General features: G+C 41.3%; 1 protein-coding gene across 1 annotated transcript in view; it reads left to right on the forward strand.

Annotated features, from left to right (window-relative positions):
• Window positions 1-28,000, forward strand: part of ALK (ALK receptor tyrosine kinase) — a 1,238,429-nt gene that overhangs the window by 1,119,627 nt on the left and 90,802 nt on the right. The window contains exon 12 of the mRNA XM_007938814.2: window positions 20,055-20,217. Within this exon, the coding sequence (XP_007937005.1) occupies window positions 20,055-20,217 (163 nt within the window). The remainder of the gene's footprint in view (window positions 1-20,054; window positions 20,218-28,000) is intronic.

Genomic DNA, 28,000 nt, shown 5'->3' on the forward strand with positions numbered 1-28,000 from the left:
GGATAGTGTTTTTCCTGTGACCTTTCTCTTCCTTCCTTTGTTACTGACTTTCCCTTGGGAATAGGGGGTGGCTGAGAACACAACACAAGAGCCATTAAAAACTCCCTCAGATTGCCGGGTGTCAGAGCTGTTTAGGGTAATTGAGTCCTGAAAGCAGCTTTTATCTCAACAGCCCTGCCTTGCTGCCCCTTCAATAGGGAATTTGCTCAATTCAGAGGCTCCTCTCTGAGAAGAGGTGCCTGCCTCCCAGCAGGGTGGGATGTGGGCCTCTGGTCTTTGTTCCCCAGGATACCTCAGCTTTATCAGGCAGGCTGCCTGTCTGGACAAACTAGGTGAGGAGCAAAGGAGATAAAAAAGATATAAAAGTAAAGTAGACATAATGTGTATGAGCATATCTAGTACAAAAGGCAGGACTAGTGGTATAATTATTGTTGTTACCATCTCCTGAACTCTCATCACCAAAAAAAGACAAGGGAGAAATGGCCAGAGATCTTTGCATGAATGGTGTGTGTGTATGTACACACACACACAAACACACAAGCAGATTCAGTCCAAGAAACATACTGGAAGAACAACTTAGAAAATTCATCAACTGAACACCATTGTGCTATAGAAAGGGTAAGTGTGATGGGCTACTCCTCAGTCTCAGGTTTGCTCTGGGCCATAGGCCACTTGCTTAACTTCTCTACATGATGGCCTATCTTAAGAGATATAAGTAATCATCCTTTTCTCTTCCCTACCTACTGACCGAACATGGTTTTAAAGACGTAAGCTTGTTGGAAAGGAGACCTGATGGCTCAGTGGTTAAGTGGTTGACTGCTAACTGAAAGGTCAGTGGTTTGAACCCAACAGCCACCCATGGAAAAAATTGTGGCAATCTGCTTGCATAAAGATTTACAGCCTTGGAAATCCTATGGGGGCAGTTCTGCTCTGTCCTGTAGGGTCACTGTGAGTCAGAATTGACTCAACAGCAGTGGGATTGGTTTTTTTGGTTTCAAGTTTATTAGAGACAGTGGTGCTACATAAATGTACTGTAATTAAATACATCGAAACTGAAGACCTAAACATTTACAGTGCTGCTCATTCATAATCATGCACCATGTTTTTATCCAAGGTTAGACTCCCAGTACTTTCTACCATCCACCAAATATAAATACATTCCAAAATTGTGCAAAAAAATGCTTCCTGAAGCTAGCTGCCCCTCAGTCTGATATATAGAGTGATATAGAACCACCTTCACACCCTCACCCAACATTGGGTGGAAAATAAGATTAAACACAGGAGGACATGTTGAAGTAATGAGCAAGCTTACCTGACAGCAGAGAGAGATAAAAGGGAGTCAGCATGAAATATTTATACCTGAGGCCATTTAGTGAAGGGACAAATGGCCCTAAAGAACTCACTAAGAATAGGTGATACTACCAAGAAAAAGTTAAATTATATTTAGCGGGCTTTGTCAAAAAGGCACAACATGATGGGTCAGCAGATTCTAGGCCATGATCATTGGAGATATCATTGAGGTGAAATATGAAGAACTCTTCAGCCCAAGAATAAAAATGTAGGTAAGGGATCCAACCAGATGGTATAAAGGGGATAATCATAGCAAAGAAGCCCTTGTAGTCCAGTGGTTAAGCACTCAGCTGCTAACTGAAAGGTTAGTGGTTCAAACCCACTAGCAGCTCCATGGGAGAAAAGAGCTGGCAATTTGTTCCCGTAAAAAAGACTTTAGCCTAGGACCCTATGGACTATTATACTCTGTCCTATAGGATCACTATGAGTCAGAATCAACTGAGTGGCACACAGCAACAACAATAACAATCATAGCAAATGACCTTAAGTGAATCCTAAATTTTTTCCCTAGGATTCTAGGAAGATAGCAATAATGGTATTAACAGCATAGCAAACATATATCAAAACTGGAAACCCATGGACAACATTCACAACAAAATTTGGTGACAAGGTATTTCCTCAAACCTCAGACTACAAGAGAGTGAGGAAAAGGCATCAGTAACCATAAGATCTGCATAGTACCAGCATTTGTATGGGAGAAAGGAGAGGAAAGCAAAAGACTGTCTTATGAGCCTGAGAACATGAAAACTCCAAAATAGCCAACAGACATTTGCTGGAAATGGTGGCAAGTCGATTGGAGAACTGCTGCTGAACTGAGAGAGGTTTTGCAGCTGCACTCCACCCCCAGTTCAGTGGTGTGTGAGTACAAGGGACCCCCAGGAAGGTCTGAAGATGATAGAGCAGCCTTATCACTAGGACTCCATTCTAGGAAAGGGCTCACACTGAGAAGAAGTTTCTAAGAATGGAATCAATATTGAGTAGGACAAGGATCATAGAGGCTATATATATATATATATACAGATTTTTAAAACTGGGGAGAGGAAGAAACATCCAGAAACCTTAGAAAGCAAAGCAAACTGCCTGTTTTTTAATGCTATATGAAAACAAGAGTAGAGAGAGCTCTGTAAAGTTAGAAAATTCTTCAACCCTGAAGTTTCAGGAAAATTAATTTCATGTAAAAATGTATAACAGCAATTTGAGGTCAAAAGGTAATATGAAAAATAAAAGCACAGAGAGCAGAACAACAACCTTACAGAAAATAAGAATATACAAGAAACACATGCCAACATAACAGATCAAAATTATAACTTTTTATTTCAAAATGAGCTGAAATGTATTAAGGCAAGGATTCAAGACATAGAAAATAGCATAAATCAGTATTAGACTTAGAAATAAGGTAATAGAGCTCAGAAAATAATTTGAAATAAGAAATAAATAACCAAGGACTTCCAATAAGATGGCAGAATAGGCAGACAAGCTACACAGACCCTCTTCAACAAAGAAAAAAGAAACCAATTGACAGAGATACAGAGGATAATCCTGGAGCCCTGAGCTTTGAGAGGAAGTACACAGAAGTGAATTCAGCACCAACTAGTGAAAAATCCTGAAGGAAAACAGTGAACACAGAGATGGTCAGACCAATGGACTGTAAGCTACTCTGATGAGAACAACAGCCTGAATATTTCCAAGTGGTGTTGAGACCTGAGGATTGACCTAAAGATCAGCCCTGGTCACCAGGGGCTGCAGGGATAACTGATCTGGTGGCCTATGACTAGGAAGGGAAAGAACAAGGAGGGAGACAACCTGAACTGTGGACTTTTGATTGTCCAGAAGGCGCAGCCATTTTGATTGTTTACAAGTGGTGGCCATTTTGGATATTTAAAGTGACTGAGGGTGCAGCCATTTTAGATATTCAAAGTGACCAAGGGTGCAGCCATTTTGAATGTTTACAAGCAGTAGCCATTTTGGATTTTAAAGTGATAGCATTCTCATTCAGATTCCAGGGACCTAAGAATAGGCTCTGTTTTTCAAGGACATCAGGGATATACAAGGGTTTGACAACAGGAAAGGAGACAGGTGGTGAGTGTATAAGTGCTGCCAACTAGCAAATAGAGGAGCACAGTACCCTGCTTACTTAAGTAAAATCCAAAGAAAGCGAAAATTGTGGGCAAGTCACTCCAACATACAATCACCAATTAAATATAAACACAAACATGTCACAATGCCTCAGAGACAACAGAGCATCACAGTCCACACAAAGAAGCAAGATAAATCAGGAGAAACAAGGGACCAGTATGCAGACCCAGAACATATCCCTGAGGAAGAAGCAGCATTAGAATTCCCTGATAAGGAATTCAAAAGAATTATATTTAGGTACCTTCAATGGACTGAGAGACAGATCAAAGAAAACACTGACAAAATTAAGGAAAACACAGAGAAAACCCTAGAACAATTTCAAAAGACAATATAAGGACAAAATAAATGAAAAATTAGAAGTGATACAAAATCTATTGATAGAAATCCAGAAATTAATGTTAAATTTTCAGAAATAGATAACACATTGAACTGGCAAAGGAGTAGAATTGAATCAATGGAAGACAGAATTAGGGAGATTGAAGACAATAACTCAATACTTCTTTGGAAAGGGATCAATCAGAAAAAAGATCAAAACAAAATGAAGAAACTCTAAGGTTCATGTGGGATACCATCAAAAGGAATAACCTATGTGTAATTGGAATTCCAGAACAAGTAGAGACAATAAAACCACAGAGAAAATTGTCAAAGACTTGTTGGAAGAGAATTTCCCTGGTATGCTAAAAGATGAGAATATATCCATTCAAGAAGTCCAATGAACCCCAAACAGGATAGACCCCAAAAGAAAATCACCAAGAGATATCATCATCAAACTCACCAAAACCAAACACAAAGAAAGAATCCTGAAGGCAGCACAGGAAAAAAGAAAAGTTACCTACAAGGGACAACCAATAAGACTAAGCTCAGATTTCTTGGCAGAAACCATGCAGGTGAGAACACACTGGAGAGATTTATATAAAACTCTGAAAGAGAAAAATTTCCAATCAAGAATTATGTACCCAGCAAAATTGTCCCTCAGATATGATGATGAGATTAGGATATTTCCAGATAAGCAGAAATTAAGGGAATTTATTAAAACCATACCAATCTTACAAGAGATGATAAAGGGAGTCCTTTGGGCAGAGAACCAACAACAGCCAACAACTGACCATTAACACACATGATGACATAACCCAGAAATCAACCCAGTTATGGAAATATCCAAAGTAAATACGCCTACAAGATTGTAAATAGGCAACCAGAGACATCATTTGACAAATGAGGACAACTGCAACCAAAAAGAGGGAAAAAAAAAAATTGTGTATTTACAGAACTTCTAAATGGTAGGGAGGTCAAGACAACTGCAAGATAGAACTATTGTAAACTTGGGAAGAAAAATATAAATCACAGGGTAACCTCAAAGAAAAAAGGTAAACCTTCACATCAAAATAAAAAAGAGGACCAGCACAAATATTTAGTGAATACTAAAACAATAGCAATGAAGGAAGTGATAACATGATTCATAAACAAAACAAGCTCAGCACAGAAAATTATATAGAACAGAGAAATCAGGAGCGCCACAAAAAAAGCACATGACAAAATGACAGCAACAAATTAATACTTGATGCAACACTAAAGAATAATGTAGAATTTGCAAAACCCTGTATAATGTGGATGAACTTGGAGGACATTATGCTGAGTGAAATAAGTCAATCACAGAAGAACAAATACAGTATTAGTTCATTACTGTAAAAAGCCAAGGAAAGATTTATATATGGAAGGAAGCTTTCTTTTTTGGTTACCAGGGGTGGGAGAGAAAGGAAGGGAACACTGCAAAAAAGAAAAAGAAAAAAAAAAGCATTGGCCCATGTCACTTTAGTTTTGTGTATTTCACTGTACATAAATTATATTTCAATAAAATGTATTTTAAAAAATGCACATGAACAAGAAAAAAAAAGTGTTACCCCCTCCAAAAAAGAAATAAATAACTAGAGATAAAGACAAACAAAAAGGAGCACATGAGCAAATAAACACAACAGTTAATTTCTTACAAGAAGTAGAGTTGCAAAGAAAATTTTAAAAATCAAAGGCAACAAATATCAAAGATAGGCAAAGAAAATCCAACATAAAATAATAGGAGTCCCTGAAAGTGGAAAGGGGTGGGGAAAGAACAGGAACAGAACAAATACTTAAAACTATAATTCAATAAAAAATTTCTTATTGAAGTTACTTATTAAAATAGCACACTGTATCTGAGAATATTGACCCAGAATAAGCAATATCAAAGCATATTCTAATAAAATTGCTGGACCATAAAGGAAAAGAAAATAAAAATACTTTGAGCACCTAAACAAAAACAGCTAGTGATTTATTAAAGAAGAAAATGCAAATTATCATAAGACTTTTTGACAGTTACAAAAAGTAAACATAAAGTGCAGTAATATATTTAATATTTTCAAGGGAAAAAATATTTTTGTCATTGAAAAACTCAAGGAACATTGTTCCCATGAGTCCTTTCTAAGTGATCTACTTGGAAAGAAACCTCAGACATCCAAATTAACTAAAGAAATTGCTGGCACAAGGACTGATATGAGCATTAAACATACAGTACTTACAGAAATATGAAAAAATGAGTATTAAAGGAGAGGTAAAATCATATTTAATGGCTACATGCCCTAACAGTGCACAGCCAAAAAATTTCAAAAAGACAATAAATTACATATACTAAAAAACAATTTTAATTGCTCTCAATTTTTATATTGATGATGGTAGTAGTAGTATTTAATATTGCTACTCTGATACTATTGTGTATATAATTAAGGATAAAGTAAATGAGCAATTTAGAATATTCTAATTTTATCATCCCATGTTCTTGAAAAGGAGCTCTGGTGGTGTAGTGCCTAAGGCATTTGACTGCTAACCAGAAAGCTGGTGGTTCAAACCCACCAGCCACTCCATGGGAGGAAGACTGGGCAATCTACTTCTGTAAAGATATACAGAAGTATATCTGTATATCATAACACCCCAATGGGTGTGTTATGAGTATAACATCCCAATGGGGGTGTTATGAGTTGGAGTCAACTCAGTGGCGATGGGTTTGCTTTGGTTTGGTGTTCTTGAAAACTAAGATTCTCAGTGTAGAAAAAGAAATACAGGTGTATTATAGAAGAAATTTGATAAACCCTATAGCCCTGAATTTTAATTGAAAGTATTAATATGAACTCATATCTTTTTGCATATATGCATGTGTATTTCATGTATATGTATATTTGTATCTATATACAAATAAATATATACATATATACTTCCTAATTATGTCCACTAAAGAGGCCTAGAAACAATCCCCAACCCCGTAGCAATAAACACCCATAGCAGCCACAGTGGGTGCTTAAAATACCTTTTTCCACTAAAACTCCAGGGCTTTGGGAAAATGGCTGTTTTCTGATCTGGAGAAGAAATATTTTGTCATACCAGATAATGAGGAAGCTTTCAGAGACTACTAGGGTCATGTCAAAAGGACTCAGGAGGCCACCAGTAACCAAAGATGGGATTATCTGAACTTCTGAAAAGATAATAATTGTGATCAATTAAAACTTAAAAGTATGTTTAAAATTATGTATTCAGATAGATGTAAAAGGAGCTCTAGCAGGGTAGTGCCTAAGGCATTTGACTGCTAACCAGAAGGCTGGCAGTCCAAACCCACCAGCCACTCCTTGGAAGGAAGGTTGGGCAATCTACTTCCATAGTGATACTGCCTCAAAAACCCACGGAGGGGTCACTATGAGTCGGGTCTGACTTGACGGGACATAAAAACATAGATGTAAAAACGTTCATTGTCAACTTCAGAGAATTATAGAGAATTAATTCATGTAATTATTACATTAGATAGATAATAAAAAGACAGAAGCATAGATATATAGATAGATGATAGTAGACTCATATAACTAAATAATGAAAAAATATTGAATATTTATCCTGCCTTTCTTTTATGAATTGTACATTGGGTAACCAAATAGTAGATGTGGGAATGCAGGGTAGTTCTCCAGTGCACACTTAGACAGGTAGTTTCTGGTCTTCTTTGTACTTGGCAATAGATCAAAAGTGCAAGCCAGGACTTTCAAAGGCAGTATCACTATGGAAGTAGTTTGTCCAACCTTCCTTCTGAGGAGTGTATGGTGGGTTTGAACTGCCAGCTTTCTGGTTAGCAGCCAAGTGCCTTAGGCACTACACTACCAGAGCTCCCTTCAAAAGCATAAGTATCTATTATAATACTATATACTGAGGGGTCCAATTCAATAGCTTCTCTTTTAGAAGAGAAGTTTCCTAACTAATTTCAGTGCCACTATCAGATTGGTTATGTATCTAGAAAGGGACACTGCTTTATTATTTAAAGAGTTGAGGCAGGTATTAAAAAATGTTTTAATCTCAAAATGGCTACAATATGTACCTTATTTTCTTTTTATCCTAGTGGGGAGAATGATTGATTGATTGTCATCATACAATTTTTTAAAAAAAGTTACTCTTTTCAATTTATAATAAGGAATGGTAAAGTACACATTCCTGGGCTGGTGAACATTTACTTGGATTTTGGTCACGATTCTTATTTAATGGGGTATTGGGTGGCCATCTCAATGCCATCACTTCCATGAAGTTTAGCTCAATCAATGGGTATAGATAAAATTCAATTCCATAGATCATAATCAAAATGGTACAAATGATCTATATGAGCTATTGAGTGCTCCTTTATGGTACAATACACACAGGCCTTCAACACTAATCGCTGTTGTGATTAATAGTGATATTTGAGAGCTTATTTTCCATTGCACCACACTTTATTTCTTTGCATTGAATTGAGAAGATGAGATGGCTTAGCAATGGTAATAAAACCAATACAATCATGGTCTAGCTTATTTTTTTTTTTTAGCTTTCTGCTATATATTACTAATTGATTTGTTTCTTCTTGGAGGGTGCTGCAATATACTTAAAATGAAACTCCGTGCTTAATGGATTTTTCTTTACTCAGCTGTCTATAACCAATCAGTATTTGATGTTTGTAGCTTCTTTATACAATTTAGTTGTGAATGAGTATTAAACTCAGTTTCCAATGTGGAGTGTATGTAAGAACAAGATAAAGCAGTAGCTCTTTTTTTTTTTTTTTTCTTTCATAGAAGAGTTTTATACAATAGTTGTTTTGTTTTGTTTTGATTTTTAAAAGAAGAAGATAAAGCCAACCTTCTTCCCGTCTCTGACCCAGTTCAGCCTTTTAGTCTCTTCCATGAGCTCTGGTGGCATAGTGCCTAAGGTATTTGACTGCTAACCAGAAGGCTGGTGGTTCAAACCCACCAGCCACTCCTTGGAAGGAAGGTTGGACAATCTACTTCTATAGTGATACCACCTCAGAAACCCGAGGAAGGGTCGTTATGAGTCAGATCAACTTGACTGCAGTGGATTTGTTTGTTTGTTTGTTTGTTTAAATGGGGACCATTTGATCAATACCTCATATGCAAGTTCAACTTGAAGTTAAAGACAATTTTAAAAAGTCCACGAGAGCCAAAATATAATCTTGAATATATCCCTCCTGAATTTAGAGACCATCTAAAGGATAGATTTGATGCATTGAACACCAATGACTGAAAACCAGAAGAATTTTGGGATGACATCAAGAACATCATCCATGAAGAAAGCAAGAGGTCACTAAAAAGAAAAGAAAAGAAGAGGAGACCAAAATGGATGACAGAAGAGACTCTGAAACTTGCCCTTGAGCAAAGAGTAGCTAAAGCAAATGGCTGAAATGACAAGATAAAAGAGCTGAACTGAAGGTTTCAAAGAGCAGCTCAAGAAGACAAAGCCAATTACTATAAAAATGTGCAAAGACCTGGAATTAGAAAATCAAAAAGGGAAGAACACACTGGGCATTTCTCATGCTGAAAGAACTGAGGACAAAATTTAAGCCTCGAGTTGCAATACTGAAAGATTCTATGGGCAACATACTGAATGATGCAGGAAACATCAAGAGAAGATGGACAGAATACACAGAGTCACTGTACCAAAAAGAACTGGTCGATCTTCATCCATTTCAGGAGGCGCCATATGATCTAGAACCAACGGTACTGAAGGAGGAATTTGAAGCTACAATGAAGGAATTGATAAAGGACAAGGCTCCCGGAATTGACAGAATACCCACTGAGATATTTCAACAAATGCATGTCCCACTGGAGGCACTCACTTGATTAAGCCAAGAGATTTGGAAGACAGCTACTGGCCAACTGACTGGAAGAGATCCATATTTGTACTCATTCCAAAGAAAGGTGATCCCACACAATGTGGAAATTATCTAACAATATCATTAATATTGCACGCAAGTAAGATCTTATTGAAGATAATTCAAAAATGGTTGCAGCAGAATATTGACAGAGAACTTCCAGAGGTGCAAGCTGGATTCAGAAGAGGATGTGGAACAAGAGATATCATAGCTGCTGTCAGATGGATTTTGGCTCAAGGGAAAGACTACCAGAAAGATGTTTACTTGTGTTTTATTGACTATGCAAAGGCATTTGATTGTGTGGGTCATAACAAATTGTGAAGAATGTCTCAATGTCATGACAACATTGAGAAGAATGGGAATTCCCGAACACTTAATTGTACTCATGAGGAACCTGTACATTGATGAGGAGGCTGTCGTTCAAACAGAACAAGGGGACACTGCATGGTTTAAAATCAAGAAGGGAGTGAGTCAGGGTTGTATTCTTTCCCCATACTTATTCAAGCTATATGCTGAGCAAATAATCTGAGAAGCTGGACTAAATGAAGAAAAACATGACATCAGGATTGGAGGAAGAATAATTACCAACCTGAGATACACTGACAACACAGTTTTGCTTGCTGAAAGTGAGGATGACTTGAGGCACTAACTGATGAAGATTGAAGAATACAGTCTGCAGTATGGATTACATCTCAATATAAAGAAAACAAAAATCCTCACAACTGGACCAATAAGCAGCATCATGATAAATGGAGAAAAGATCGAGGTTGTCAAAGAATTCACATTGCTTGGTTCTACAATCGACACCAGTGGAAGCAGCAGTCAGGACATTAGATGGCATATAGCACTGGGCAAGTTGGCTGCAAAGGAACTCTTTCAAGTGCTGAGGAGCAAGAATATCTCCTTGAGGATTAAGGTGTGCCTGACACAAGCCATGATATTTTCAATCGCCTCATATGCATGTGAGAGCTGAACAATGAATAAGGAAGACCAATGAAAAATTGATGATTTTAGTTGTGGTGCTAGAGAAGAATGCGGAAAGTACTGTGGACTGCTAAAAGAACTAACAGGTCTGTCCTGGAGGAAGTGCAGCCAGAATGCTCCTTGGAAGCAAGAATGGCCAGATTTCATCTCACCTACTTTGGTCATACTGTCAGAAGGGACCATTCCCTGGAGAAGGATGTCATGCTTGGTAGGGTGGAGGGTTGACGAAAGAGGGGAAGGCCTTTAACAAGATGAATTGACATGGTGGCTTTGACGATGGGCACAAGTATAGCAAGGATCATGGAGCTGCTGCAGGATCGGGCGGTGTTTCATTCTGCTGTGCATAGAATCGCTATGAGTCAGAAATGACTCGGTGGCACAACAACAACATTTGATCCTTCCCACAGCTCCACTGAGCCTAAAGAACAGAGATTCCTGCAGACCCTCTGCAGGGAAATATGAGGACCTTTTTACCCTCAGACTGGCATCTCAGCACTAAGTCTGCCTCACTGGTAATCTCACTGTGACTTTCATATCCCTTCCAAAAGCTGAGGTTTTGTCTTGCCATTTACGACCCAGTTTCTGTCTCTCTCTCTCTCTCTCTCTATCTCTCTCTCTCTCTCTCTCTCTCTCATATCTCTGATTCCTGATCTTGCAAGCATTCTGCTTACTAAATTCCCCTTTTGACATCTCTTGGCTCCCCCATGACCTCTCTGGGGGGCAGGGCCCTGACCCTGAACACCTTCTTTCCTTGGCTAGTGTCCATGGGCCTCTGCAATCCACACGATGCTACACTAAGCTGCTGTTGGAACCACTGTGGGACATTCCAGGGCTGACGATCCACCCTCCATGGTACTCTGACCAACACTTACCTGTCCCCCCATGGTGACTTGCCTAATCTCTTGCCTAAGCAAACTTGGGCTCATCTCTTCTAGCTTTAACTGAAGCCCAGGATCACGGATATGAAAAGAAAAAAAAAAAAAAACAGGCTCTCAAGAAGATCCCATGAGGATCTTCTACCTTGAACTTGAACTTTGGAAACCTTCAACTTAGACTCAGAAGATCTATACTTAATTCTTACCTATTATCAACTCTGTGGGAGCTCTGGTAGTGTAGTGCCCAAGGCACTTGACTGCTAACCAGGAGGCTGACAGTTCAAACCTACCAGCCACTCCTTGGAAGGAAGGTTGGGCGATCTACTTCCATACTGATACTGCCTCCGAAACCCAAGGAGGGGTCGCTATGAGTCGGGTGCAACTCGATGGCACATAACAACAACAACAATATCAACTCTGTAACACAGGGCAGTCACTCATCTTCTCTGGACTATTCCTAAAAGAGATACTAGAATTCTACTTCTAGGACAATGGAGTTTAAGCAAGATAATATACATGAAGGCATTTAATACATATATGAACACACCATGCCTGACCCATATTAGCTGCACAATGTATATCAAGGAGTTTTTACTTCTTCATGGGTAGACTTTACCTCTCAGAGATCTAAGATTCTAGGACATTCCCACCCAAAAGGAAGCACAAATAAGTCAGGAAACAAACAGCTTCTATCTGAGGCTCAAAGCTCACCTTGGCTTCTCCTACCCCCTAAAATCACCGTCACTAAATTTCTGCCTCTCAGATTTTAGACCTGCCTGCGTTAATCTACAAGGTCGTGCCCAATGTCTTCTACCCTCAGTGACATTTCTGAAAATCAGCGTAGCATCTTCCTATCCTCTCAGGGTTCTAAGTCTACCTACCTTAGCCTAAAACTCATCTCATGTCTGCCCTTCCTGAAGTACTTGCCAGATCTTCCTGCCCCTAGAGGATCCCTGTTCCAGATGCCTCCTACGGTCCTTCCTAGGCCCATAGCAGTTAATACCACCAGGCTCATAGCTATAGCCCATCTCTTAGGCAAGGATCTGGAATTATTATAGTCTGTCTCTAGCAAATCTCAGCCCAGTGTTCAGCTAAGAGAGGCCAGAAAGTCTAATTCTGTGCTGACAACATCAGATGGACACTGAAAATAAAGCAGAATAAGTGATTGCCTCCTGATATAAAGCCATGAGTATCCATAGTTCTGGTTACCTGAGCTCAAGAAGAATATTTTGGCATTAAAGAAGGTCCTGTGAAGGACACATAGGATGGCTAAGGGACAAGGGACTAATATAGGAACAATTTGAAAAGACTGAAAGCTTCAGGGCAGAAAACTCAGGGGGCTTGATCACCACCAAAGACCCCTTGAACAGAGAAAGAGGAACCTTTGGTTCTGGTTCCTTCTCCAGTGATGACTTGCTCAGAAAAATCACTTCTCTCCAGGATGCTGTTTCTTCATCTGGAAAATGAGATGGGTGGAACTAGTTCACAAATATGGTTGAGCATCAGATTCCTCTGAGAAGACTTTTACACAATGCAAATATTGTCTTCCCCATCCCCACCCCACCCTGAGTCTACTGACTCTGAACATCTATGGCTCTGGAATCTGTATTTTAAAGGTCTTCAGGTGATTTGGGAGCCACTGAATTCAGTGATCTCTAAGGTTATATCTTGCTGTTACATTCCATGGAGTCTATCAGATTCCAGACAGAGTGAACCAAGGGAACCAGTAGGATGAAACTTCAGCAAGACAAGCTCAACACATAAAAGCAGGACAGTCTTGCTCCATGAGCAATAAACTCAGAAACTCCATATTCCCAAGAGGTAGTGCTAGTGGGAGATATAAATTGGCTCCAAATGACTTTGGGCAGATTTATGAGGTTTATAGCCATCCAGGGGAGCAGGGAAGACCACCATGCCTTGAAGGCTGCTGGGAACAGCAAATTCTGGCCAGATGAATCATGGGTCTGACCTGGAATAGCAAATCCTATGTTCCCATGGAACCCACTTTAGAAAGAGTTCTTTCCCTGAATTTTTCCATCAAAGATGGCTGAAAATAAAAACAAAATTTTGTGTATAAAAACCACCTGAGACCAATAAATAGGCATTGAATTGGGAAAATGTTGGTCCCTTTATTGATAAACATCCCTAGAGTCCCTCCTTTATGGAAAAGGGGCCATAAATCTTGAAATTGAGTGTCTTGCTTCCCACAGTCAGAAACTGAACATGAAGCTACACAGTTTTTTCATTATATACCTTGTGCATGTCTATTACCAAATGTTGGAGTCCTGGGTGGTGGAAATGCTTAATGTGCTCAGCTGTTAATTGAAAAGCTGGAGGTTCAAGTCCGCTCAGAGTTGCCTCAAAAGAAAAGTTTGATGATATGTTTCTGAAGAATCAGCCATTGAAATCCCTGTGAAGCACAGTTCTATTCTGACACACATGGGGTCTCCCTGAGTTCTGACTCAATGGGAACTGGCTGTGCTGAGCACTTTGCACTAGGTCATCATTTAGTTCTAACAGAAATTCTGCACAGTGTTGTTGTTGTTAGGTGCTGTCAAGTCATCTCCAAGTCACAACAACCCTATGCACGGCAGAATGAAACATTGCCTGGTCCTGTGCCAGCCTCATGATCCTTGCTATACCTGAGCCCATTGTTGCGGCCACTGTGTCAATCCATCTCATTGAAGACCTTCCCCTTCTTCATTGACCCTCCACTTTACCAAGCATGATATCCTTCTACAGGGAATGGTTCCTTCTGACAACACGACCAAAGTAGGTGAGATGATGTCTAGCCATTCTCCCTTCTACTCTCCCTACAGCATTCTGGCTGCACTTCTCCCAGGACAGATTTGTTAGTCCTTTTGCAGACCGTGGTAGGTACTCATAGCATTCTTCTCCAACACCACAACTCAAAAGCATCTTCTTCGGTCTTGCTTATTCATTGCCCAGCTCTCATATGCATAAGAGGAAATTGAAAATACCATGGCTTGGGTTAGGTGCACCACCAGCCACTCCTTGGAAGGAAGGCTGGGCAATCTACTTCCATAGTGATACTGCCTCGGAAACCCAAGGAGGGGCCACTATGAGTCAGGTCCGACTCGACAGCACATAACAACAGCAGTCTTCAAGGAGACATCTTTGCTCTTCATCACTTGAAAGAGGTCTTTTACAGCAGATTTGCCCAGTGCAATATGTTCGTCTGGCATTTTGACTGCTGCTTCCATTGGTGTTGATTGTAGAGCCAAGTAATACGAAGTCCTTGACAACTTCAATCTTTTCTCCACTTGTCATGAAACTGTTTATTGGACCAGATGTGAGGATTTTTGTTTTCTTTATATTGAGGTGTAATCCATATTGCAGACTGCAGTCTTTAATCTTCATCAGCAAGTGCTTCAAATCATCCTCACTTTCAGCAAGCAAAGTTGTGTCATCTGCATATCACACGTTGTTAATGAGTCTTCCTCCAATCCTGATGCCACATTCTTATTCATATAATCCAGCTTCTCAGATTATTTGTTCAGCATACAAATTGAATAAGTATGGTGAAAGGATACAACTATGATGTATTCCCTTCTTGATTTTGAACTATGCAATATCCCCTTGTTCTGTTTGAACGATAGCCTCCTGATCTAAGTACAGGTTCCTCATGAGTATAATCAAGTGTTTGGGAATTCCCATTCTTCTCAATATTATCCATAATTTATTATGATCCACATAATCAAATGCTTTAGCATAGTCAATAAAACATAAGTAAATATCTTTCTGTAATTCTTTGCTTTCAGCTAAGATCCATCTGACATCAGCAATAATATCCCTCATTCAACATCCTCTTCTGAATTCAGCTTACATTTTTGGACATTCTCTATCAATATACTGCTGCAACTGTTTTTGAATTATCTTCAGCAAGATTTTACTTGTGTGTGATATTAATGATATTGTTCAATAATTTCCACATTCTGTGGGATCACCTTTCTTTGGAATAGGTACAAATATGGATCTCTTCCAGTCAGTTGGCCAGGTAGCTGTCTTTCAAATCTATTGGCATAGCTAAATGAGTACCTCCAGTGGGGTTTTTTGAAATATCTCAATGGGTATTCCATCAATTCCTGGAGCCTTGTTCTTCACCAATTCCTTCAGTGCAGCTTTGACTTCTTCCTTTAGTACAGCTTCAACTTCTTCCTTCAATACCATTGGTTCTTGATCATATGCCACCTTCTGATATGGATGAACATTGACCAATTATTTTTGGTACAGTGACTCTGTGTATTCCTTCCATCTTCTTTTGATGTTTCCTGCATCATTCAATATTTTACCCATAGAAACTTTCAATATTGGAACTCAAGGCTTAAATTTTTTCCTCAGTCTTTTCAGCTTGAGAAATGCTGAGCATGTTCTTCCCTTTTCGTTTTCTAACTCCAGGTCTTTGCACATTTCATTATAGTAATTAGGTTTGTCTTCTTGAGCTGCTCTTTGAAACCTTTGGTCCAGCTCTTTTATCTTGTCATTTCTTCCATTTGCTTTAGCTACTCTCCACTCAAGGGCAAGTTCCAGAGTCTCTTCTGACATCCATTTTAGTCTTTTCTTCCTTTCTTGTCTTTTTACTGACCTCTTGCTTTCTTCATGGATGATGTTTTTGATGTCATCCCAGAGTTCCTCTGATTTTCGGTCATTGGTGTTCAATGCATCAAATTTATTCTTTAAATGCTCTGTAAATTCAGGAGGAATGTTATCAAGGTCACATTTTGGCTCTCATGGACTTGTTTTAATGGTCTTGAACTTCAACTTGAACGTGCATATCAGCAGTTGATGGTCTGTTCCACAATCAGCTCCTGGTCTTGTTTTGGCTGAAGATATTGAACTTCTCCATCACCTCTTGCCACAGATGTAGTCAATCTGATTGCTGTGCATTCCATCTGATGAAGTTCATGTGTACAGCCATCACTTATAGTGTTGAAAAAGGTATTTGCAATGAATAAGCTGTTGGTCTTGCAAAATTCTATCATGTGATTTCCAGCATTATTTTTATCACCAAAGCCATATTTTCCAACTACTGGTAACTCTTCGTTTCCAACTTTTGCATTCCAGTCACCAGTGATAATCAATATATCTTGATTGCACGTTCAGTCAATTTCAGACTGCAGAAGTTGGTAGAATTCTTCAATTTCCTCATCTTTGGCTTTGGTGGTTGGTGCACAGATTTGAATAATAGTAGTATTAACTGGTCTTCCTTGCAGACATATGGATATTATCCTGTCACTGACAGCATTGTACCTCAGAACACATCTTGAAACAGTCTTTGTGATGATGAATGCCACACCATTCCTTTTCAATTTGTCATTCCTGGCATAGTAGATCATGTGGTTGTCTGATTCAAAATGGCCAAAACTAGTCCATTTCCACTCACTAATGCCTAGGATATCGATCTTTATACATTACACTTCATTTTTTACAACTTCCAATTTTCCTAGATTCATACTTCATACATTCCATCTTCCAATTATTAATGGATGTTTGCATCTGGGTACATCTGGGTTTGCATCTACACAGTAGATATTATTATCTCCATTTATTCAGATTAAGAAACAGACTCACCAAGGTTAGATAATTTACTCTGCATCTCACAACTAGTAAGCAGCAAAAACTAGGTTAAAAAAAACTTGGTCCATCTGAATCCAAAGATTCAGATATCTTCCTACCTCACTAAATAGCCCAACTGGCCAAGAGTAGATGCTCAGCACTCTTAGGAAAGTCTCAGAACCTTTAGAAAAGTGTTACCCTAGGCAAAATTTACAAGTGGGTCTCCCTGAAGGTGAGATGTTCAGGCAGGTGCCAAGCCCTTACCTTTACCTGTCTTCTCCAGCATACTTTTGAGAAAAGGAAAAAAAAAAACCTTTCATTTCTGGCACTGAATTAACTAGATGAAGCACCTGGCTTCTGCAGGCTGGTTGTTTGGGCATAGACCGAGTCTACATAACAGGCTTCCAAGAACTGGAGATAATGGGAGGAGTGGATTTCTCAATTCTCTTCCAGCTTTACTTTCTCTCCCTGTCCCCTTCCTAAGTTTAAATTTCACTAGGTTTAAATTTTCAGGTGTTACTGGCATAGGAAGAGCTCTGGTGTTGTAGTGGTTAAGGTATTTGACCGCTTACCAAAAGGTGGTTCAAACCCACCAGCCACTCCATGGAAGAAAGATAGGGCAGTTTTCTTCCATAAAGACTTACAGCTTTGGCACTCCAATGGTAGTCACTATGAGTTGGACTCAATGGCAGTGAGGTTGGTTTTTGTTTTTTTTGTTTTTTGGACTGGCATGGAATCTGTATTCACAGAAACTCTCCTGACCACAATTCCTGTTGTCAGGAAGCAGCAGGTGCAGGCAGGAGTCATTGACATAATTATGTTTTTAGAATATTGGCACTTACAATCTTTCACACCCCTTGCCTCCTTTAATCCTCATGCCAACCCCTTTTATAGACAATAAACTTGATTGAAGTCCCACCATCAATAGTAGATGAGGCTGCCCCCAAACTCAGGTGTTCCTGCTGATTTCAAACCCCGTTCTTTCAGCTTCTCGCTGCTGGCACAAGCCGTGCATAAGATTTGTGCACAGAAGAGGGTAAAATGACAATTGGCCCAAAGAACTCTTCTAAAATTTCATCATCAAAGATGCAGCCCTTTGAATTAACAGGCTGACAACCCCTTATAATGCAAATAGATGCTAAAATTACTAATCAGCCATTCACATTGATGAATCCATAGATGGTGCCGAAGTTCATCACCTTCTAGCCCTTGAAATGACCATCAGTAACCAAATAGAAATCAATGTCTTCATTTGAAAAACCAAAGCTCAGAAAAATATTGTGCTCAGTATTGAGTAGGTGCATGTGTTGGAACCCCAACTAGAACCTTGCTGTACTTGACCAAGGAGATCCCACTGCAAAATATTCCAGTCTTCAGATTATCCAGGCTGTCAATCATAATCTCATTCTGGTTGTTTATAATTAGCAAGTCAAATTATTCTTTCATTTTGTGTCATTATATTAGTTGAAAGTCTTCAAAACAAGTGTTTATTTTAACATTTCAGTGAACAAAGTTATGTGAACCCAAGTTAGTTTCCCCATAATTTTCCAGATAAAATTTGATTTAATTTCTCTTTAAAGAGAAATAATTTCTACAATCTTATAATGAGATTTTTGTATTTTAGGTAAAAATAATTTATCTACAAATCCTTTTGTAAAAAAATTTTTATAGGTGTAAAAATATTACAATTTTGGCCAACATGAGGTAGGACAACTCCCCAAGGTCTGGCTTCACAAAATTAGAAAGTTTGAAAGGCAAGTGCTGGGAGGAGGGAGGGAGAAAGGGTAGGGTTTGTGTTGTTAAGTGTTCTTATGGCACCCCCAGAAGGCTACATCAGGATAACAGGTCCTTGGGTGAGGACAGAGGGCACCAGGAAGTGAATGAGGGCCTCAGAAAAGGAGGGCTATGCCCCAAAGGCAAATTTTACAAGCTTTCCCATTTTTCCTACTCTCTGTTGTACTGAGAGATAGAAAGCTGCTTTCATGGTATTTGCAAGCAAGGTTTGGTTATAAATAAGGAGGCTGGCCCCTATTAGGAGCTATTAAGAAATGTCTGACAGATAGACAAATCCTCCAGCCAGCAAGTACAAAGCTTCCTGCTTCCTGCCACTCTCCTGGGTTCCTGGGCCAGTGGTGAGGTCACAGAGCTGATAATGTGTCCAGTTCACTCTTTAAATCTTCTCTCAGCTAATAGAATCCATACAGATTGCCAAACGTTGGAGAGCAGGTTAGATGTAGTCACAATAGCACAGACTGAGCACCTGCTAATTGCCCAGCACAGAACTACCCCTTTGAGAAATCCAGAGAAGACTCAGCTATCAACCATTCCTGTCCCAGCTGAAAGGAGTCTTCACTCCCTCTCGGAACTCTCACAATATAGTGTTTTCTGGACCCCTCTAATGACATTTTTTTCCCCTTATCATCCTGTATCATGGTTGGTTGCATCCCTTTGGATCTTCCTTAGTAAGCTATAAAGGTCATTGGATGGTGCAAATGGTTTGTATTCAACTACTAACCTAAAGGTTGGTGATTTGAACCTACTCAGTGGTGCTGCAGAAGAAAGGCCTGGTGATCTGCTTCCATAAATATTACAGCCAAGAAAACCCCATGAAGCTCAGTTCACATAGGTCACCATGAGCCAGAATCAACTTAATGGCAACAGGTTTGGTTTGGTTTTTGATAAGTAGAGTATAAGCTTCTTAAGGCCATGGTCCAAGTCAGCTCCATATTTGTTCCTCCCCTTGGTATCTGGTACATAATAGGTATTCAATAGAAGTTTCCAGTTTGAATGACTAATCATTAAGTGTTTCCTACCCCAACCTTGGTGCCATCTTGGAAGATGGGAGTAGGGGCATGGACTAGCCATCCCAGGGTGACCTTTGGAGGAGGGAAGGCCAGGCCAAGTGAGTGACTCCCTGTCTTCTTGTGCTGCAGTTCACTGGCTGTTCACCACATGTGGGGCCAGCGGGCCGCACGGCCCCACGCAGGCCCAGTGCAACAATGCCTACCGGAACTCCAACCTGAGCGTGGTGGTGGGGACCGAGGGCCCCCTGAAGGGCATCCAGATCTGGAAGGTGCCAGCCACCGACACCTACAGGTATGTATAGGAGATGGGAATGCTGAGGGACAGCCCTTCCCTGCTAAAGAAGACTGAAACCCTTCTTCTGGGTGCTGCCCACTGGGGTGCCCAGACACACCAAGGCTCAGAGGCCACAGACTATGGCCCCAGAGTCTGAAGATGGGACAATTTGGGAATGCAGAATATGTTAATGAAGGAAGATGTGCTCTTTGTTTTCAAGGAGTGCACAGGTTGTTTAGGGAGATGATATGCATGCACAAGTTAACTTAAGAACATTATTTTTTATCACTAATAATTATAATTAAAGTAGACTGTTCTTTGATTATTACTTGATGCTGTTCAAATGAGGTAATGGGTGTGAAAATGTTTGGCAGCAAAACTACAGCACACGTGCAAGATAATGATTTTACTTTTGAACCTCCTTTCTGGATCCTCCCTGGGAGTAAAGCAAACTATTCACACATCTTGTCCCCTCCTAACCCCAAATCTAGCCCCACAGTAATGCACACATAGAACAAGACTGAAGGAAGACTGGCTCCACTGTGCCACTTTGAGGCCAGGATGCTAAGCAAAGCTAATGTCAAGACTTAGAGCAGTAGTCCTCAAACTTGAGCATGTCTCAGAATCACTTGCAGGTCCAGTTAAAACAGTCACTGGGCCCAGACCTAGGGTGTCTGATCAGTAGGTCTGGAGCAGAGACTGAGAATTAATATTTCTAACAAGCTTTCAGGTGATGTTGCTGAGAATTGCTGAGTTAGAGCAAAGCTTTGACTTAGATAAGCCCTATGATGTAAGCAAAGCAAACATTGCAATCTCCATCTTACAGATGAGGAAACTGAGCTCAGAATGGTCAGGAGTCTCCCCACAGTCACACAGCCCAGTAATAAGCTCTACTTCTACACCACCAGGGCTGTTTAAACAGAAAGCATCCTAATCACGCTTTGTGGGTATAAATGCCCCCAAGGAGAGAACACAGTGAAGAGTGAGCTCTCTTTCCTCTTCCCGCAGCCCCCAACCCCAACCTGATCCTCAGCCCCCTAGGAAAGAAATGGTCTTCTCAAGTTGCCCTGTTTTCTCTCCACTTTAACATAACCTGTCCCAACCCCACCCTTGGGGACTCAGTGTAAATGCATTACCCCGAGAGCCTGAGTGTTTTAAAATGGCATTAGGGGCAGGAATGCAATAACGAGGTTTGGCTGAAATCCGATTAGCTGCTCCAGGCCCCATACCCCTCACTAAATGGCCCAAGGACACCTGCACCCCCAGCCAGCCCAGCCCTGACATACAGACTAGGTCAGACCTCTAACTCCTGCCAAGCCAAATGGGTCTCTCACTGTTCCAAGTAGTGGGGAGAGGACTCCTGGAGAGACCAAAAACAGCAGTTGCAATCGAGTCAATTGCAACTCACAAGAGCCCCTGTGTGTTAGAATACACTATGCTTCATAGGGTGTTCAAAGATGTGAACTTCATGAAGCAGGCTGCCAGGTGTTTTTTCCAAGGCACTTCTGAGTGGGCATAAGCTACAATCTTTGGATTAGTAGTCAAGTGCTTAACCATTTGTGCCACCCAGGGATTACTCCCAGAGAGAAGGAAAAGAATATTTGTCGAAGATTCACCAAAACTTTCACCTCTTAACAATGAGCCAGGCATCTTAATTGTGGTTACTACTGATATTCCCATTTTTTCCATATGCGGAAACTAGAGTCAGAGAAATTCAGCAACAAACCTAAGACTACACAATCAATGACACAGCTGAGATTTGAACCTGGCACCCTCTGGCTCAAAGTTTATGTTCTTTCCACTAAAATCCATGTCTGTACTCTGGAAGGCATGCACAGAGGCAGGAGAAGGGCAGGAAAGGGGAGTAGACAAAGGAATTATGTACCAGCAGAAAGCTGCTGGGGTGAGGAGGAGCCTGAAAAAGAGGTCTAACCCTGTGAAGGGACATGGACCAGTGCAGCCCCTCAGTTCAGATCCCACATAAGAAGAGCTGTTCAAAGAAGAAAGCAGAGAGCTGTGAGGCAGACAAGGACTCCAACAGTCAGCCATTAGCAGGGGCCTTCATCCCATCCTCACCCAGGGTAACTCCAAACCAGACTGGCCAGACCTCCTTGTTGCCAGAGGTCCACAAATGGTCAGGAGACACATAAGGAGACTCTCTCAGGCTATGTTCCCTCTGAGACAGTGCAGATCAGGCCCACTTGCAGCCACGTGAACTTGGACAAGTTATTTAGTCTCTTGAGACTGTTTCCCCATCTGTGAAAGGGGGATGGACGCACTAACACCTACGCAACTTGTTGTGAAGATTATGTGCAATTGCCAAGCACAAAGCTGGGCAAAGTCGGTATTGCATGCTTGTTCCCTCCCTGCCTTAGGAAGGGAAATCAGCAGGAACATGAATATTGTCAGGTGCCAAGTAGCAGCCAGATAGCATTTCCAGGATCAGTTTGATCCCACAGACCTTCCTATTCCCAAGGACTTTTTCTGACTTCCTCAGATGGGCCTCATATCTTGAAAGATATTGCCTGCCAGAGGAGCTGTACTTATTAAGTAATGATTAATTCATTACCTTTTTTTTTAACTGATCACAACTATTAAGTCTAGTTAGGTTTCTGATCAGCATGAATTGTCACAGTATTACCAAACTGTGTTGGTAAAATTCCAGCCAAAATTAGAGATTTTTTTTTTCCATTAATCTTGAAATATTGAGTCTACCTGGTTAGCCCCAGAATTATCTGCTGAACTCCTGGTTGGAAACATAGACAAGCAGCTTTTTTTTTTTTTTTTTTTTTTGCTGAAGCAGGACACTTCAAAGTATCCAGAATAGCAAAGGGGATCATTTGACCTGGGTAGACCTTTTTGAACTGGCCTGAGATAGGACCATATTGAAATACAAGAATCAAAACAGTAGAACCCTGGATTTGGGTATCTGTTGTTGGTGTTTGTTTTTTAACCAAATAAAAGCCATAACAGATAGTACCGATCCTCATCTCTTCCGTGACCCTTGATGAGACTGGGGGCTTGGATGACAATGTGTTTTGTTCACATTACTTAGTGATCAAAGAGGCTGTGGTTTAGACCACACTGATATGTCTCCAAGTCAGAATACCCATGTTGAAAATTCCAGTGTCCTTTTCTAGACCTTTTCTCCTTATTATTATTTAATAAGTGCAGTTCATCTAGTGAGCAAAGCATGGAACACACTAGAGCACTTGAAAAAAGGTCCTTGGAAACAGAGGGGTTGGGAGCAACTGCTTTATGAGACCCATCTATTCCTGGAAGTGGGTGGGTGCTCAGCTAGTGCTGTCTGTCTATTCCCTGACGCCTAGTAATATCATTGCTCCAGGTGGCTTCTACACTTACAGGTCAAGTAGGTGAAAGAAAGGGGACTATCAAGCACCACGTACTGTATATGCCAAAGTGAGGCCATCATTGCCTGGGGCTTCCTTAGGGTTATATACAGTTGGAAACACCTCTAGGAGGCTCTGGTTCAACACTCAAATGCCCACTTTTCCCCACGCCTGCTTTCCCTGTCCTGGACTTCTTGTTCCTCCGTAATCGCCACTTTCTTGGTCAAAATAGCGAGCGGTAACGTGGTCACTCCCTCCCAGGACGTATGTGCTGGTGTCTAGACTGTCCTCTCTGGTTCTGAAATCTCAGTGAACCATATTAAGCACCTATTAGGATACTATGCCTGATACTAAGTATACAAAGGTGAATAAGACCCATTCTCTAACCAAGAGGAGCTGTAGGCAAGGGGGTGGGGTGGGAGTGGAGAAATAAATCAAGCATTCAGGGTAACATAGAAAGGACTAACAGAGATTTATACAAGGCACTGCTCTCAATAGCCAGGGGAGAAGTGTTTCACTTGACCACAGTCATTCAAGAATGACTTCCACAAGGAGACAGACACCTGAGTTAAGTCTTAAGGGTGGTAGGCACTGTATAAGCAAAGAAGAATAGGGACAGAACTGCAAAAGCAGTGGGCCCACAATGGTGCTACCAGAGCAGGGCATGGAGCAGGAGGTGGGGCTTAAGAGGGCTGGGATCTCACCTCCCAAATGCCTTTACCACCCTCTGATTACTGTGTGAGTATTGTATTGATGGAAACAAGCCAGGAAACCGAGAGCAGAGGGATCACAGTCAAAATCACAACAGAGGAAAGACAGATGTTGAGGAGGACACAAGGCCATGAAGTATTTAAGGATTGATTAGATGTGAGGCTAAGGGAGAAAGCAGTACCCATACATGCTTCTGGGGCTTGGTAGATGGAAAAAGTGAGAACAATGAAAGATAGCTACCATGTCCAGGAGTTGGACTGAGAAGGAAAGGCAAGGATTAAGGTAATAGCCTGGGAGCAGTGGTGGTTCAATGGTAGAATTCTTGGCTTCCGTATGGAAGACCCCTGTTCAGTTCCCAGCCAATATACCTCCTGTGCAACCACCCCTGTCCATCAGTGGAGGCTTTCATGTCGCAGTGATGATGAATGGGTTTCAGGGGAGCTTACAGGCTAAGACAGACTAGAAAGAAAGGTCTGGCAATCTTCTTCTGAAAATCAGCCAGGGAAAACCCTGTGGATCACAATGGTCCCATGCTCAACCAGTCAGGGGTATGGGTGCAAGACCAGGCAGCATTTCATTAAGTTATGCGTGGTGTCACCATAACTCAGGCCAACTCAAGGGCAGCTAACAAGAACAAGGAGCATGGGACTTGTTTAAGGAGGTTTTCTTTATTATGGTTCTGAGTGATGCTATTGTCTAGAATTTCCCATGGGGATGGGAAGCTGATGGGACTTGAGGGTGGGAAGCCACTGAAGAGTGCCATGAAAAAAACAGTGACTATGAAGTATTCACAGGGGCAGGCGACCATGAGCAAGATCCCCAGCTTCATCATAACATGGAGACAGACAGTGCCCAAGCTGGGCCCAGAGCAATGTTGAGGGATTTAATGAGCTTCCATGTGTAACATACCCCACTCAGGCGCACCCAGTACTCAGTAGATGCAGACCTGCCAGCCTCTCACTCTTCTTTCTTCACTTCTCCCATTCCTCATCTTGTCTCTCTCTCTCTCTCTCTCTCTCTCCCTCCCTCCAGCCTGTCTGCCTTCTTTCTTTCCTTCCTTCTTCCCTTCCTACTTCTCTAGGGCTCAGCATCCTTCCCAGCTCTTAGTCCTCCCACTTCCATCTCCACCCTTCCCACACACACAGATCATCTATAAAAACATTTGTCAAGCATGGCCCACAGCTCCTGGTGGCAGTTTTCACATGGTTCACTTGTGCTTCAGACATAATGTACAAGAAACCCCAGATGCCAGCTGGAGCCAGTAAATCCAGCCAGCTGACCTAGGCCACAGCTGTTCCTGATCGTCTCCATCACTGACACTCATTTCCTCACCTGGCTCCAGGGACCAGCGTGCATAACTGCATGGCACTTCATTCAATCCAATCCACCAATAGCCACAGAGCCCCTACCATATACCAGACACTGAGCAGGGGCTGAAGAATTTCTAGAGGCCCTCTGACCACAGGATGGAAAAGTTAAAAGAACAGACCACATGCCAATAAAGTCCTAGAGAATAATAGAAGAGATGTCACCAGACGTGATTAATTGCCACAGTATTTGTATAGATAAGCCATCACAAAGGAGCGCTCAGAGCAGGGAAAGTGAGAGGCAGGGGGATTAGACAAAGATTGATGGGCTGCAGGCAGAATAAAAGTTAGGTCCAACTTCTGCCGCTGATGCACGTGTGACCTTGAAAGTGTGTCATCTCTACTCTGTAGTGGCCCCATCTGTAGAGTGAGAAGTTGCTGGGATCACTCCTGGCTCGGCTCTTCTGAGGCCTTAGGGCTGCACTGGTCAGAAGGCTGGGAGGGAGGAAGTGGATGATGAACCTTGTCATTGATGTCATTCAGAATAAGCCTGAAGTGGCCCCTCTATGTGCCTTTACAGTGGGCCCCTTTGACACTGACCCCCAGGGCTGTCACCTGATGGCTGAAACAACCCATCTAGATAACTCTACTAAACATCTAGACAAAAATATCCTACTGTCCAACCCTATACACACTCACGTGCTCATGTTTTCTCACAATAACAATATAGGGAAGATGAGCAGACCTTACTCTCTTGATTTCACAGATGGGGAAACTGAGACCCAGAAAGGGTAAGGGGCTCACCCAAGGGCCCACAGGGAGTTAAATGTAGAGCCCAGAGTGGGACCTAGGTCTCCCAATTCCCCAGATGTTGGTATAAAAGAGCAATGAGGTGCTTGGTGTTTCTCCAGACCCTTTTCTTTAAAGTGAGGATCCACTCATTCCTCCCCTCCCTTGTCCTCCCTCCCAGCTGCGCTGCAGACGCCATTGTGCTGCCCACCAGCTGTGCTCGCATCTCTGGATCCGGCAGGCAGTCACTTTGATTTGTGCTAATTCTTTATTTAAAAAAGATTCACAACTCAATTTACAACAGGTAACAATAGCTCACAGTCAATAATACAAAATGAAAACCCAATAAACATCCATTCTGACCAGGGAACATGGATTTAGATGAGGAAAAAACAAAAAAAAATTATAGCATCAGCTCGTCAGGAACACTATCTTGTAATTTCCAGTAAATTGGAATCACTGCAAGTCATTTTCCTCACTTGAGTGGCAGGTATATTAATTTCTTGTCATTCGTCAACCATCAAAAATAAATTGTTTACAAAGTATGGCAAAGAAGCTTCAGAGATTTGGTCTGAGGTTATTTTTTTCTGGCATGAGTTTGTGTAACAAGATTGACAAGGTCTGGGGTCTTCAGAAGCACCAAGGCTGCTCTTTGCTCCTACTGGCTCCCAAGAGAAGTGGTCCTGGATGACACTGGCCAGCCTTGATCTCAGGCCCATGTTGCTGTGCTCTGCTCTACCTACCTACTGCCCTGCCCTTTAGGAATCAGAATCTCATTCATGGACCTCCTTCTCCCTCCCAGAACCCCATCACCACTCACTGCCATCGAGTCAATTCCAACTTACAGCAATGCTACAGGACAGAGTAGAACTACCCCATAGGGTTTCCAAGCCTATAAATCTTTACAGAAGCACACTGCTACATCTTTATCGTACAGAGTGACTGGTGGGTTCAAATCAGAAACCTTTGAGTTAACAACCCAGTGCCTTAACCACTGCACTGCCAGAGCTCCTTCCCTCCCAGAAGCTGCCCAGAAAAGGAGTAGCCAGACTCATCCACGGAGCCATCATAACAGCCACTACATTTGTTTCTCACTGCCCAACCCCTGGGGCTGAATTACATCCTTTATATGCATTAAACCAAATCCACTGACATCAAGTCGGTTCCAACTCACAGCAATGACCCCTAATGAGTTTCCAAGTCTGTAAATCTTTGCAGAAGTAGATTGCCTTATCTTCCTCCCACAGAGCAGCTGGTGGGTTTGAACCTCAGACCTTCTGGTTAGCAACCACTACATCACTAGAGCTCCTTTTATATTCATTAGCTCATGTAATTCTCACAACTACCTTTCAAGGCAGGTATTATTACTCCCAGAAGTTCTTGAGTGGTACAAATGGTTAAGTACTCAGCTACTAACAGAAAGGTTGGAGGTTTGAATCCACCCAGAGGCATCTGAGAAGACTGGTGATCTACTTCTGAAAAATCAGCCATTGACGACCCGATGGAGCACAGTACTACTCTGACACACAGGGGTCACCATGAGCCAGAGTTGACTCAGTGGCAACTGGTTTGGTTTTGGTTTTGGTTTTATTATTATCTCCATTTTACAGATGATGAAACTTAGACAGAGAGAGGGCAAATAAC

Source organism: Orycteropus afer, unplaced genomic scaffold (assembly GCF_000298275.1).
Source record: "Orycteropus afer afer isolate SDZICR_OR568_19922 unplaced genomic scaffold, OryAfe1.0 scaffold00054, whole genome shotgun sequence".
Classification (NCBI taxonomy): Eukaryota; Metazoa; Chordata; class Mammalia; order Tubulidentata; family Orycteropodidae; genus Orycteropus; species Orycteropus afer.